The following is a 12,170-nucleotide window of genomic DNA, read 5'->3' as shown; positions in this document are numbered from 1 at the left end:
TCCGCCCGAATTTGGTCGCAACCCGAGGCAATTTCCCATAAGGTTCAATGTAATTACCGTTAATCCGTTCTGGCGTCCATGGACCACACGGAAAGCGGCCGGGCGCGGCGTGCGGTGCGGCGTGAAAACGGCCCGGCGCAGCGCGAAAACGGCCCGGCGCGGCCCGGTGCGAAAACAGCCCGGCACAGTGCGAAAACGGCCGCGGACCACGTGGCAGGGCCGGAAAAACAGCCGCGGACCACGTGGCACGGGCGGAAAAATGGCCGCGGACCACGTGGCACGGGCAGAAAATGGCCGCGGACCACGTGGCACGGGCGGAAAATGGCTCGTATCCCGAGGCGGAGTTCGCAAACCGAGGTAAAATTTTGGGGCCAGAGCTGGTCGTAACCCAAAAAATTCGCAAGCAGAGGCGTTCATATCCCGAGGTATCACTGTATTTATATACTACTGTAAAATTGACACTGCAGTATATAACGTCCTCTTCATTTGCTATAATTAAGCAGGAAAAGTAAATTAAGCATAAGTACGGACAACTTGTATTACATCAACCTTAGCTGGTAGACACATTCAATACATCCTGGCAAGAATTAGCACATTTGAATAACACTGTACAATTTCTATCTATGCTTCAATTCTGTCATTTCAGTACTACTTTTTCAAATCTATTAACCTCTAAAATGGAAGCTGCTTTTTGCGGGGGGGGGGGGGGACAGGCAGACTTACTTACATTGTAGTTTTCATCTGTTACCCACCATAAAATGTTGGGAAATGGCACCATCTATTTTTAGCGATTCTATCTAAGAGGTTCCTGAGAAATAGGAGGAGGAGATTGGGGGTGACAGATCCTCATTTATGGCATGTGTAAGGAAGCAAAGAACAAATTCTTTTTAAGATTTACTTTGTCGGGTGAATTACTGTCAATTATTCCAAGATACAATATTAACCTCTGCCCATGCAGTTTTTGCCCTCAAATACTAACATGAGTTTGCTCCCTATCTCTCTAGCTAAAAATTAACTGTAAATAATTCTCCAAAGAAAATACAGAAAATGTAAATTTTAACCAAACGTGTCTTTATAACAATGAGGAAAATGCAGAGGGTTGTAATTTATTGGGCAAATTATTCACTCTAAGATTATTATTGAATAAACTTACTTGTTTGGTTTCTCAGATAACTTTTACAAAAGGAATTTTTGGCAGTATAATAAAATGTAAAGTTGGGCAAAACAAGCAAACAAATAAATCCAAACCTTTTTATGCAATTGATATGATCAAAAAATAAATTTTAGTAAAGAAATAAAGTATATTTAAAAATCAAGTATAAAAATTGCCCAAAGCTGCTGATAGTTGGGTGGCATATAAATTTAATATATTATTATTATGTTTTAATATAAATTTATGGTAATTGCACATGGAATACTCTGTCTAGTACTGATGAACACATCTCAGAAATATATTTTTTTGATAGAGCAGGAAAAAGAAAGCCAAAATAATTAAAGGTTATGGGAAATTCCTTTGTGAGGAAGATTGTAACAAAGGTAGGGAAAAAAGATGAAAACAGATATGACTATGGGTGGTCATGAAAGGGCTGTCTCAAATTATACATAATATAGGTAAAGTAAAGGGAAATCTTCCTAGAAAACTCAGAAAACTAGATTCTGAACTGTCCCATCAAAATGAATGGTGGAAGATTCAGGATAAAGAAAACATAGCACAATTAAAGGCTGGAATTCGCTATAAAAAACCAAGATAATGGCCATTAACCTTTGAAAGATGGGGCCATTAAGCTTTGAAAGATGGGGCTGCTGCTAAGCATGAATGATATTTTTTAACTTCAAATGGTATAGGCATTTTTATACTGTTCATGGGCATCCCTGCAATACTTGAACTGACTATTGTCAGAGACAGAGCTTTGGACCAAAATGTTTGGCTTAATTTAGCACAGCATTTTTAATGTTCTCAGAATTACTAAGGGAAATATGTACCTCATAGTTTGAGTGCACAATTAAATGAACACTTTTGGTATTGATTTTTCCCCTTGTTATCTACTAGTAAATGTCAACTGATAAACCTGAGACTGTTTGCCAGTATAACTAAATAGAAGAAATATGAAGATTACATCATAGAAAGACATGGCCAGCAGCAGAAACCTGAATTCTACACATTAAAGAGGAACAACAGCCTTCAGCCGTATCTGAGTGCTTTAAAGCAGCATCTGGTTGGTCACTGCAGGACCCAGCAGATTATGGTATTTGACTTTCCTCAGAAGAGACTTAAAGGTAGAAGGAAAATAATCACATTAAATTATTTTTAGTATATTATTAAATGACTATTTAGACTTCAAGAAAAGTAATACAGCTGCAACATAATATAAAACCTGCAAGTTTCAGTTTAGCTGGCCCTTGTCCAAGCCAATGTTTTCCAGCCGTGCTTGTGGATGATTCTGCAGAAAGTTAGAAATCTCTCTGAATAACTATAATCTGTCAAACATGCCCTCATCCAAGCAGCCTTCAAGGAAAATATGCTTATTCCACCAGATTTTTGACACTTGTCAAGAATAATTTAAGCACAATCAGGAAAGGAGTAACTTAAAGGCTTCCGCCTCCCTAATGAGCCACCATTTTTCTCCTAAACTATTTTCTTCTTTTTCTCTGTATCAGCTTATAAGCTGCCCCATTGTAGTTGCCCTGTGAAACTTGTTGCATCATTTCAAAGTCACCTCAACTTTTGCAGAACTATTTGATTTGACTGCATACTATTATACACAATTATAAACAATATTATATATTGTTATTGATTCTGACAATCTCAGTTTGCTGTGGACATCTAAATTATGAGGCCAAAGTACTTTAAAGAAATAGACAAACCCATAGGTGCTGCCACAACAACTTTTAGACATCCTCAGACTATGCCCAATTCCCTGTCCTTATTTCCAATTCAGCCCATTTTATTAGCAACTGAGACACAGTCACAGATAAGCCTTGGACCAGGAGAAATAAAATGTGTTTTGTTAAAAATGTGTCATCATACTACTACAACTCTCTAGTTTCACATGACAGCTGAAACCGGGTCATGCAGATTATAATACATGTGTCTTATTTATAATACTTCACCTGGTGCCACTTTCCCATTCCTGATCATCTTTATCTTTGTCTTCTTTGGTATCTGGAGCATGTGGATGCTTTTGCACAATTCTCATTCCACCAGCTTTGACTACAACAAAAATAAGTTGAGGAAAAGAATACATTAGATAAGCTAAGTGAAGGTATGGTGAACATATTAAGGTTAACAGTTTAACTAATTAGAATTATTGTGTCATCTGATAACTGAATCGAAGAAGACATGCAGAAAACAACCATTACTGTTGTGATTAAATTCATTCAGCATGGGCCACTACACTTATTGGTTCAACTCCTACTGTTGCCCACTGGATTATCCTCCAAATCTTTACAAATTTACAGCAGAGGTCTTTGCAGAAGGCCTTTAATCCAATTACCAGTATCCCAATTAAAATGATATCCAAGAGTCATGAAAGACTCCTGTCTGAGACCTTGCATAACCATTGCATTAATTAAATTGATCACAATATCATATACTTTGAGATATTAATTTATATTCCCATTCAGACTTCTGGTCCATTTAAACACTAAGGAAACTTATTTATGTTTTAAATCTCACATTATCTGGGATATGGGAAAGTTACCAGTATGGCTGATTATTTGAAACCATATTTATGTATATTCCTTTGAATCCAAATGCATCAGGTATGGCAATGGCAAAATTGTTGTTTTGCTGTAGAGTTACGTAAAAATGGTATAAAAATGACACTAAATTATTTTCATAATACTTCCTGAGGGGAACATATGATAGAAAACTTCCACCCAAGGAATTGTGGTTGATGGGCTCTTTAGAAATGAAACAAAACAAACCATAAATCAATAAAGGCATCACTGTATAGGTACTTTTCACTTTAAAAATTATGATCTAATAGCAGAGGAATTTAGTGAACTTCTTTTACCATGTACCTACTTAACTCCACAGCAGGCAGAGGGTAATACCACGCCTGCTGCACAAAAGATTTCCTTGTACAACTACCGTCTTATTTCACTATATTTCTTTTTAGTTTCCAAAAACTGAATTTATAGCCTTTCAGCTCTCTTCAACCTCACTCCTACTGAGTCAAATTGCTAAAATGAGTTTAACAAATAAGTGTCCTGGCAAGCCAGTTTAGGGAAAATCAAATTCTTAAAGCTATTTGCAAAGAAATGCTTTCTTCTAAAACAAGTCATGATACTTTAAAATCCATGCTGGAACTTTTTCCCTTCAAAAGCATCAATTGTATTTTAGCTGGCAGTGACACTGCCTGGATATAAGATGAAAAATGTGTAACTTTTTTAATTCCAGAAATTAATCTCTTAGTGAATGACCAGAATAACTTGAAATGGAAATTGACCCTGGCCATACCTACACACATGCACCCCTAAAATAAAATTGCACAATAATTTTTCTGTCAGAAGCTACTGGAAGTATCCCTTAATACTTATCCCTGAATTCAACAATAAAGGCTTCATAATTCTGAATAGTAATGGCTTTCCCTGCAAAAATCTAGGAATTACCTTACACAATCACTAGCTTCTGAGAAACTCCCACCCAAAAAGTAAAGATTATTTTGCAGGTAATTCAGAAAAATGCACATCCTGCCTCACTGTCTATGAATTTAGATAACAGGACTGAGAACTGCAGAGTCAATAGGAGGGGAAATATTTTGAAAGATCGTTCAACTTTGAATTCTCCTTGTGTTAAATGGTAATAATAATGAAACATTTCTCCATTTTTGTATATAAAAATACACTATAGCTGTAAATCAAAGCATTCAGTTAAGCTTCTAATATAGGATCTGGGCCAAAAAGAGTAACCTGCTTTTGGAAAACACTTGTTTGTACTTGAGAAGATCTTGCATGTGACAGAGCTAAGATCCCATCTGAATTTATTGATTGCATTAATGTGATTTGGATTTGAATTGTCCTACAGAATCAATTTAGAGATTCAATCTGATAGAAAATCCTAAAACATGCTATTCACTACTAAACCAGAGCACATTTGTTTGTCTTAACTCCCAAATACTGTGTAGTGCACACTACAGTGCAAAGTTTATCTATACTGTTGGGACTGCACAGATTAAAGTTTGATAATAAAAAAGACATAGTTTGGACCCCCTGGCAAATATTTTATTAGAAGTAGAATCAAATTACTCTGTAGAAGGGACAGTGTAAGAACATGAGCCACCAATTCCACCTCCTTGCATCTCCAGAGCAGAACAAAACTGGTGTTATGATATTTAGCACAGTACTGATGGAAAAAGTGTGAACTGGGTCAAAGTAAAAGGCCCAATTTTTCAACATGGTAATACTAGAAAGGTCAAGGCATTGGTAAAAGCTGATATTAGGAACCCTGACACAGAAATGAGTGTGCAATTAGATCCTTTTTTTTTTTTAAGATCCATGTGCAAGAAGCATGTTTAATAACTTTTTTAGCATTTTCAGGATCTAAAGCAATGAGAAATTCAAAGAAAAAAACATAAATTTGAAGCTGTTTTTCTAGTGATCTCTTCCAGGTAGGTTTATATTTAGGAGCCAGAATTAGCAGGCTGAAGGCACTGGAGTTAAGATAAGTTTCAACCAAAAGTTGAAGAAAAGCAGCCAAGCCTATGTTTCCAAGGAAACAGATCCCACCTCTAGCTGTATTGCCAGTGATTAGAAGGATGGGGAGCAAGAATTTGAATTATGCTATTTCTAATAGACCACAGTCCTTACAGGAACTAATCTATACTCCGTAAAGCAACTGAAGCAATTTTACTTCAAAACTTCTAAAGCAACAGGAACATAGTGGCTACCTCTTCTATACAAATATCTAAAAACAGCAGTACAAATTCTGAGTGCACTCTATACAGTACAGTATTTTATGGAGATGGTGGGGCTTGGACAACCAAGATTGTTGAAAAACTTTGTTCATTAGGTTTCCTGTCTGTCATGATTTTAATTTTCTTCAAAAAACCCTAATTTTGGATTTCTGATGGTTTACCACCTGATCTTCAGATTAACTGTGGAAGGTTAGCATTTTAAGGGAATGAATCAGACAGACTCCTGACCGAAGTATTTATATAAAACAGAGGAACCAGAATATATTCCTATCTTACTCTTCTCTGAATATCAATATATGGAATATTTTCCTAAAACAGAGAAGACTTACATTTCAGTTGTCCAAACATTTAGGACCAACCCCTGCACATAAATAATAATTTAAAAAGAAACAATTTCCTAATTTTCTCTTTCCTTTTACAGTAAATTCCCTCATTTTCTAAACCTTTAATGTTAATGCATTGAAAATCAAGATGCAAAAACCATCTTTCATATTAAGTACCAATTCCTATACAGGTCTACAGAAAAGTAAAATGACACTGAATTCTGTGGAGGTTTATTTTTGGGGGGGGTGTATGAACTATCCTTTGACTCAATCTTGCCTTCTAGTGTCTAAGTCCCTCTACCGTAATTTTCTTGGTAAAATTTCAGAAGTGATTTGCCAGTACTTTCGTCCTAGGGCATAGAGAGTGACTAGGCCAAAGGGATGTAGCCACCTTTTGTGCCTAAAGGAGGACTAGAAATTGGGTTTCCCTGCCCCTAATCCAGCACTTTTAATCACTACTGTACACTATGTAATGACTGCAAATAAACAATATATCTCAGGAAAATGACAGAAAGTCAAATGAAAAAACTCTGAAAAAGTACTAGCATTTTCATTGGTATTTCTGAACTCCAAAACACTTAACAGTATGACAGCTTGAAAATAATTCCCTATTTCTCAAGGACATCCCAGAAAGTTGAAGAATTTGATTAGATATTCCCCTGATGTTTAACAGGAAAAACAAATTAATCAGCATTTGAATGAGCATCCATTAAACTCTTGCTGCTCAGGGTAGTTGTGATTATTTGATTCCCATTTTTTTTGTTCCAATTTTATTATTTTACTACTATTTTACTATTGAAATTAAAACAATCTTTAAAAAAAGATAAGAAGGAATAACACTTCATTATGTTTGAAGTGTTGCTTTTAAAATGATTTCTTTTGCCCTTGAGGTGTTACTTTTAAAGTGATTATTTTGCACTTTTGTTCTTTACTAGACATTCTTTCCGGTTGTTGTTTGAAGCAAGCCAACTACCTCTGGAATTCATACAACTAATTTATAAATAAAAACACACAGGACTTGGTGCATATTTTCAACCTTATGCATGCTACCTTAAATCATATTGATAAGTTTGTAAGAAAAACAGGAAGAATATCCAAGTACAGGTAGTCCCCAGTTTAAGAACGAGTTCTGTTTCCAAGGTCTGTCCTTAAGTTGAATTTGCATGTAAGCCGGAACAGTACTGTTGTATAATAATGTAAAAGTAGTAATTACACAATACTTATACATTACAATAATACTGTTCCGGCTTACATGCAAATCAACTTAAGGACAGACCTTGGGAATGGAACTCAAACCATTGTGTATTTAACTCGAATTTTGCTACAATAGGCTCTGTTCTTAACTGAGTCATCTGTAACCTGGGCATTTCTAATCCAGGGGCTACCTGTATATACTCATATACACACTTATACAAACACGCACTACACACACACACACACATAATCAGCATTCATTTCAAGAAATCTCAAATATGTGGCTGCAATGTTGTAATGATTCTCTGTATCAGAGAGAAAATGGGTTGAACTATTGACCTTGCCTAGAGATCCCAACTTCAGGATCTGCTTCGTGGCTCCGAGAGACACGGTCTGCCTCGATTGGCAACACGTGTCCGATGCTAACCGCCAACCTGAAGAGGAGGGGGATGGGCAGCCCGGTTCTCTAGGAGACTTGCAACACGTCCACGCGCTGCAACCAGAAAGCCCCCCCCCCCAGTTCAGCCTTCCATTATTTCAAACGGAGGTGGCAGGCGGCTACGAGCGCAGGTTTGAAAACTGAACCGTTAACACTTTTCTGCAGCACGTCGCGCAGCTTGTTACAAGGGAGTGAATCCCTCCGGGGTCAGTCACCCTTGGGAATAAGCGCAGATGTAGGATCGCAGTCCTGTTTACTCAAAAGTAAGCCACCCTCCCGTTCTAAGAACAAGACTGGCCCCCAAAGAAAACGCCGCCTTCCTCTTGAAACTGCTAACGCGGGAAGGGGACGCGCCCAAGATCTACGCTCGGTTTGGAAGCGTCCGCAGGGGCACCGGAGTGGGATCGCTCCCCCTTGGCCGCTTCCCTTCCTCCCTAACGCGCCCTCCCGCCATAAACTTCCCTCAGGAGGCAGCGCAAGCAAAAGTGGCGGAAGGAGAGCGGGGAGAAAGGACAGCAGGAGCAGCGGCTGTACCAGCGGGAGGGTGTCCAGCGCGGGTTTCTGCTTTGACTTTGGGTGGCGAAGACATTGTTCGCTCGGGAACCGCCGCCGCTGCTGCCAACAGGACAGTCGCGAGTCCAGCGCGGAAGACACTCCTCCTCCGTGTAGCCTCACTTGTCAACGTGGCTACTCACCGTCGCTGCGCTGCGCACGGCTCTGTCGTCAGAGCTTGGGGTAAAGCAGGAGGAGGAAGCTTACTCCTTCCTCTTCCTGCGCTCCTCGTAGCCAATATGTAGGAGGTTTAGGAGGTTGCGCGCCTTTTACTAGGCTGGCTGAAATGTGAGAAAAAGAAGAGAGAAAAAAAAAGCGTGTGGGGGATCTTGGGCAGCTAGAACAGTGAACAAGAGTTAGCACTAGGTGCTTATGTAGAGCCTCCCAGTTCGACGGGAGTGTATCTCGTGCTGAGAAGAAGGCAGGCTGCTGAGTTTATATCCTGGTTTCCTGAAGCGTTTTCCAGGATGGAAAGCTGGACTGAATGAGCCATTAGCTTAAGTTAAGGGAGCTTTTCCTCGTACTTAATGCATTTCCCACCCCTAAAAGCAGAAAAGGAGGGAAGAACTTTTCAGAAACAGGTTGTTCGCCAACTTCATGGAAAACACCTTCAGTTCTCAAGAGCGTTGCGAGGTTTAAATTGTATTGGGAGAGGATCTGCAGCTTGCTTTGAAAGTACTTACTGTTTTGGTAATGGAACTGCCTCATGGTTTTGGCTTGGTAGGCGTGTGAACAACAATGAATTCCTCTCAGTAAATATCCCGCAAATGTTGACTCAGCCAGCATGGTACAAGAGGCATCCTAGAAACATTTATTTTTGCTGCCCAAACCCGGAATGGTGTAGATCCCTGGAAGGCAGCAGCTGGGATTTTTCAGACGTGTGAAGCAAATAAAACCTAGAATTCATAAAGATACTATGCCTAGCTACCAGAAATATAGGAAACTTTGTCATAGTAATAACATCTATCTGCACTGGCCATGACACTGCAATTCTTTGACATAATGAATGAAAGAATGAATCTTTATTGAAGCCAAAAGCCAGAGATAAAAGGTATGATTGAAAACAGCTAAAAAATATTAATAAAAGAATAATAGGCAATTGTAATAGTTGAAATAAAAATATGTTACAACTGTGAGAAACCTTTCACCAACTGATAGCTAATTTTCATGGCTGCTGCACAATATTTTGCTACAGTCTGAGTTAATAGATGATTTACAGTCTGAGAAAAGGATGAACATGTAAGTATTGTCAGATCGCCCTGGGTACTGATGTAAAAGAGGCAAGATATAACCATTACAAATACACTCAATCCTCGTTATCCGAAGGGATTATGTTTTTGAAAACACCTGTGGAAGCGGAAACTGCAGTTATTGAAGCATTGATCATATATGAAAAATGGGGTAAGATTCCTGTGGATCCTCTTCAGTATACCTGTTACTGTAAACACATTGTGTTTCCAATAATAAAGAATATATGGTACAGTATTTAAAGTATTTTATTTTAAAGAATGAACTTTAATGGGCAGTAAAGGGAGTAACTTTTATTTAAAGAACAAAAAGAACTTTTAGCCACTCTGTGGGCTGGGTGATGGAGAGAGCGAAGGCAGCTCGACATCTCCAACATCGGCTGCTTCCTCCTCCATTCTGGCTGTCCCTCAGCTTGTTGAAGGTTGTGGTGCTGGAGATTTCCTTGCAATGGGTTTAAAGAACTGCATTAGTGTTGTTTACATGATTTCCATTACAATTCTTTTAAAAGCTCAGCGTATGGACAAAAAGCACTCTTAAGTTGGCTTTTAAACTTGAGGCTGCGCTCCACTGAGGGATCCGACTCCTGAACTTCTTTGGAAAGGTGGTCAAGCAATGTACAGGTAGTCCTCATTTAATGATAGTTCAAAGTTATGACAGCCTTGGAAAAAGTGCTTTACGACCTGTACTCGCACTTATGACTGTTGCAAACTGTTGCACCACCCCTGTGACTACAATTTGTGATCTTTTTTATGATGGTCGTTAAGTGAATCACTGCAGTTGTTAAGCGAATCACATGGTCGTTAAGCAAATTCTGGCAAAAATGTCCATTGGGGAAGCTGGATTCGCTTAACAACCATGTGATTCGCTTAATGACTGCAGTGATTCACTTAATGTCATAATGGTCCTAAAATTGGGTCTGGTCATGTGGTGACTCGCTTAACAACCACCCTACTTAACAACCAATTTTCTGGTCCCTATTGTGCTTGTTAAGTGAGGACTACTTGTAGCCCACTTCTCAAATTTTGCTATGTTGAGCAGGACAATTTTTGGAGCAGCTTCATTGTCAGTATCATCGTTATCACTGTCTTTTTGGCCCTCCTTAGCCATAGCTTCCAAATCCTCATTGCTAAGCTCGACGACATGTTCTGTTAAAATGTTAGCTGCATCCTCCTCTTGCATGTCATCAAAGCTGTCGCCGCCAATCCTTCATGCCAAACTCATGATAGCTTGCACATTTTTAAAAATTTGTTCAATACCTTTAAAGCCTTCAAAACTGGTGACACACTGTGGCCAGGCTTTTTTCAAACAATTATTTTTTGGAGCCTGAGAAACTTTATCCCAGTCTACTTTCACATAGTCTATTACATCACAATTGGTGGCAGGCTTCTAAAAGTCCATTGTGGAATCAGGGTTTGCATCCAGATGTTGGCACACATTGCAGTAGAGCTCCTGGGTATAATGGCTTTTGAAAGACTTTATAATGCCCTGATCAAGTGGCTAGAGGACAGAAGTGGTGTTCGGGGGCATGAAAAGGTCTTTGACATTTGGGTGGGCATTTTCAAGATCCACACAAATGTGAACAGGTGTGTTGTCCAATAGCAGTAGAACCTTGGATGCAAGGGTTTTTTTTGCCAGGTACTGTTCTACTACAGGGTTGAAGTAGTTGTTGAGCCAGTCCCAAAAAACACTGGAAGTCATCCAGGCTTTCCAAATGACTGGCAGGTAGTTCAGATTTTTTTTCCTTTAAGGGCACATGGTTTTTGGGCCCTGTACAGCATCAGAGGTTTACATTTATTTTATCAAATAAAATAGCTATTTGTCCATACTAGTGTTCTTGAGCTTGTCCCACAAAATATTTCTAGCTATAGAAACAAAGGCAGATTTGAAGTCCAGAAACACCACATATAAATAGGATTTTAAATTGTGTACATATTTGTGAATAAAGTAGCATAATACTAATATATGGTGTATAGTTGACTAGCTTCTCTGAATCCTGCTTGTTCATTCCCTATTCCTTCCGACTCCATCAATGTCTGAAACTTCTTGTTTAGATACTTTGCATATAATTTACTTAAACGCTTAATAGGCTATTAGGTCTATAATTTGCTGGGTCTTCTTTATTATCCTTCTTATAAATAGAGACAATTATTGCAATCCCCCAATCTTTGGGAATATAATCTGTCTGGTCAATAGATATAAATAAGGATGTCAACAGAGGGACTCACCAATTACTATTACATTTAATCACTTTGGGTAAGATGAGGTTGTTACTCAGGGCCTTCCCAGCCTTAAGTGACACAATTAGTTTGGCCACTTTTGCTAGGGTGACTGGGGACCAACTGTCCAAAGTGTTGACGTCAAAGCATACTTATTCACTATTATGTTTGGGATCAATATATAGGGCCCTATAATGTGCCTCCCAGGTATGAATGGGGACTGATTAGCTGGATTCTCCAGTAGTCTGCTGAACCTCTGGGCAGCGAGTTGCCAAAAGAG

General features: G+C 38.8%; 1 protein-coding gene across 1 annotated transcript in view; it reads right to left on the bottom strand.

Moving 5' to 3' along the window:
• Nucleotides 1–8,585, bottom strand: part of DAP (death associated protein) — a 36,638-nt gene extending 28,053 nt beyond the window's left edge. The window contains exons 1-2 of the mRNA XM_007425534.4: nt 8,409–8,585; nt 3,112–3,211 (exon numbers count right to left, since the gene is read on the bottom strand). Coding sequence (XP_007425596.1) covers nt 3,112–3,211; nt 8,409–8,463 — 155 coding nt within the window. The 5' untranslated portion in view covers nt 8,464–8,585. The remainder of the gene's footprint in view (nt 1–3,111; nt 3,212–8,408) is intronic.
• Nucleotides 8,586–12,170: the final 3,585 nt, after the last annotated feature.

This window comes from Python bivittatus, unplaced genomic scaffold (genome assembly GCF_059951505.1).
Source record: "Python bivittatus isolate LINGU-HERP-01145 unplaced genomic scaffold, Pbiv_v1 ctg000960_np1212, whole genome shotgun sequence".
Taxonomy (NCBI): Eukaryota; Metazoa; Chordata; class Lepidosauria; order Squamata; family Pythonidae; genus Python; species Python bivittatus.
Note: the sequence above shows the minus strand (reverse complement) of the source record. Positions and strands in the feature narration are given on the sequence as shown.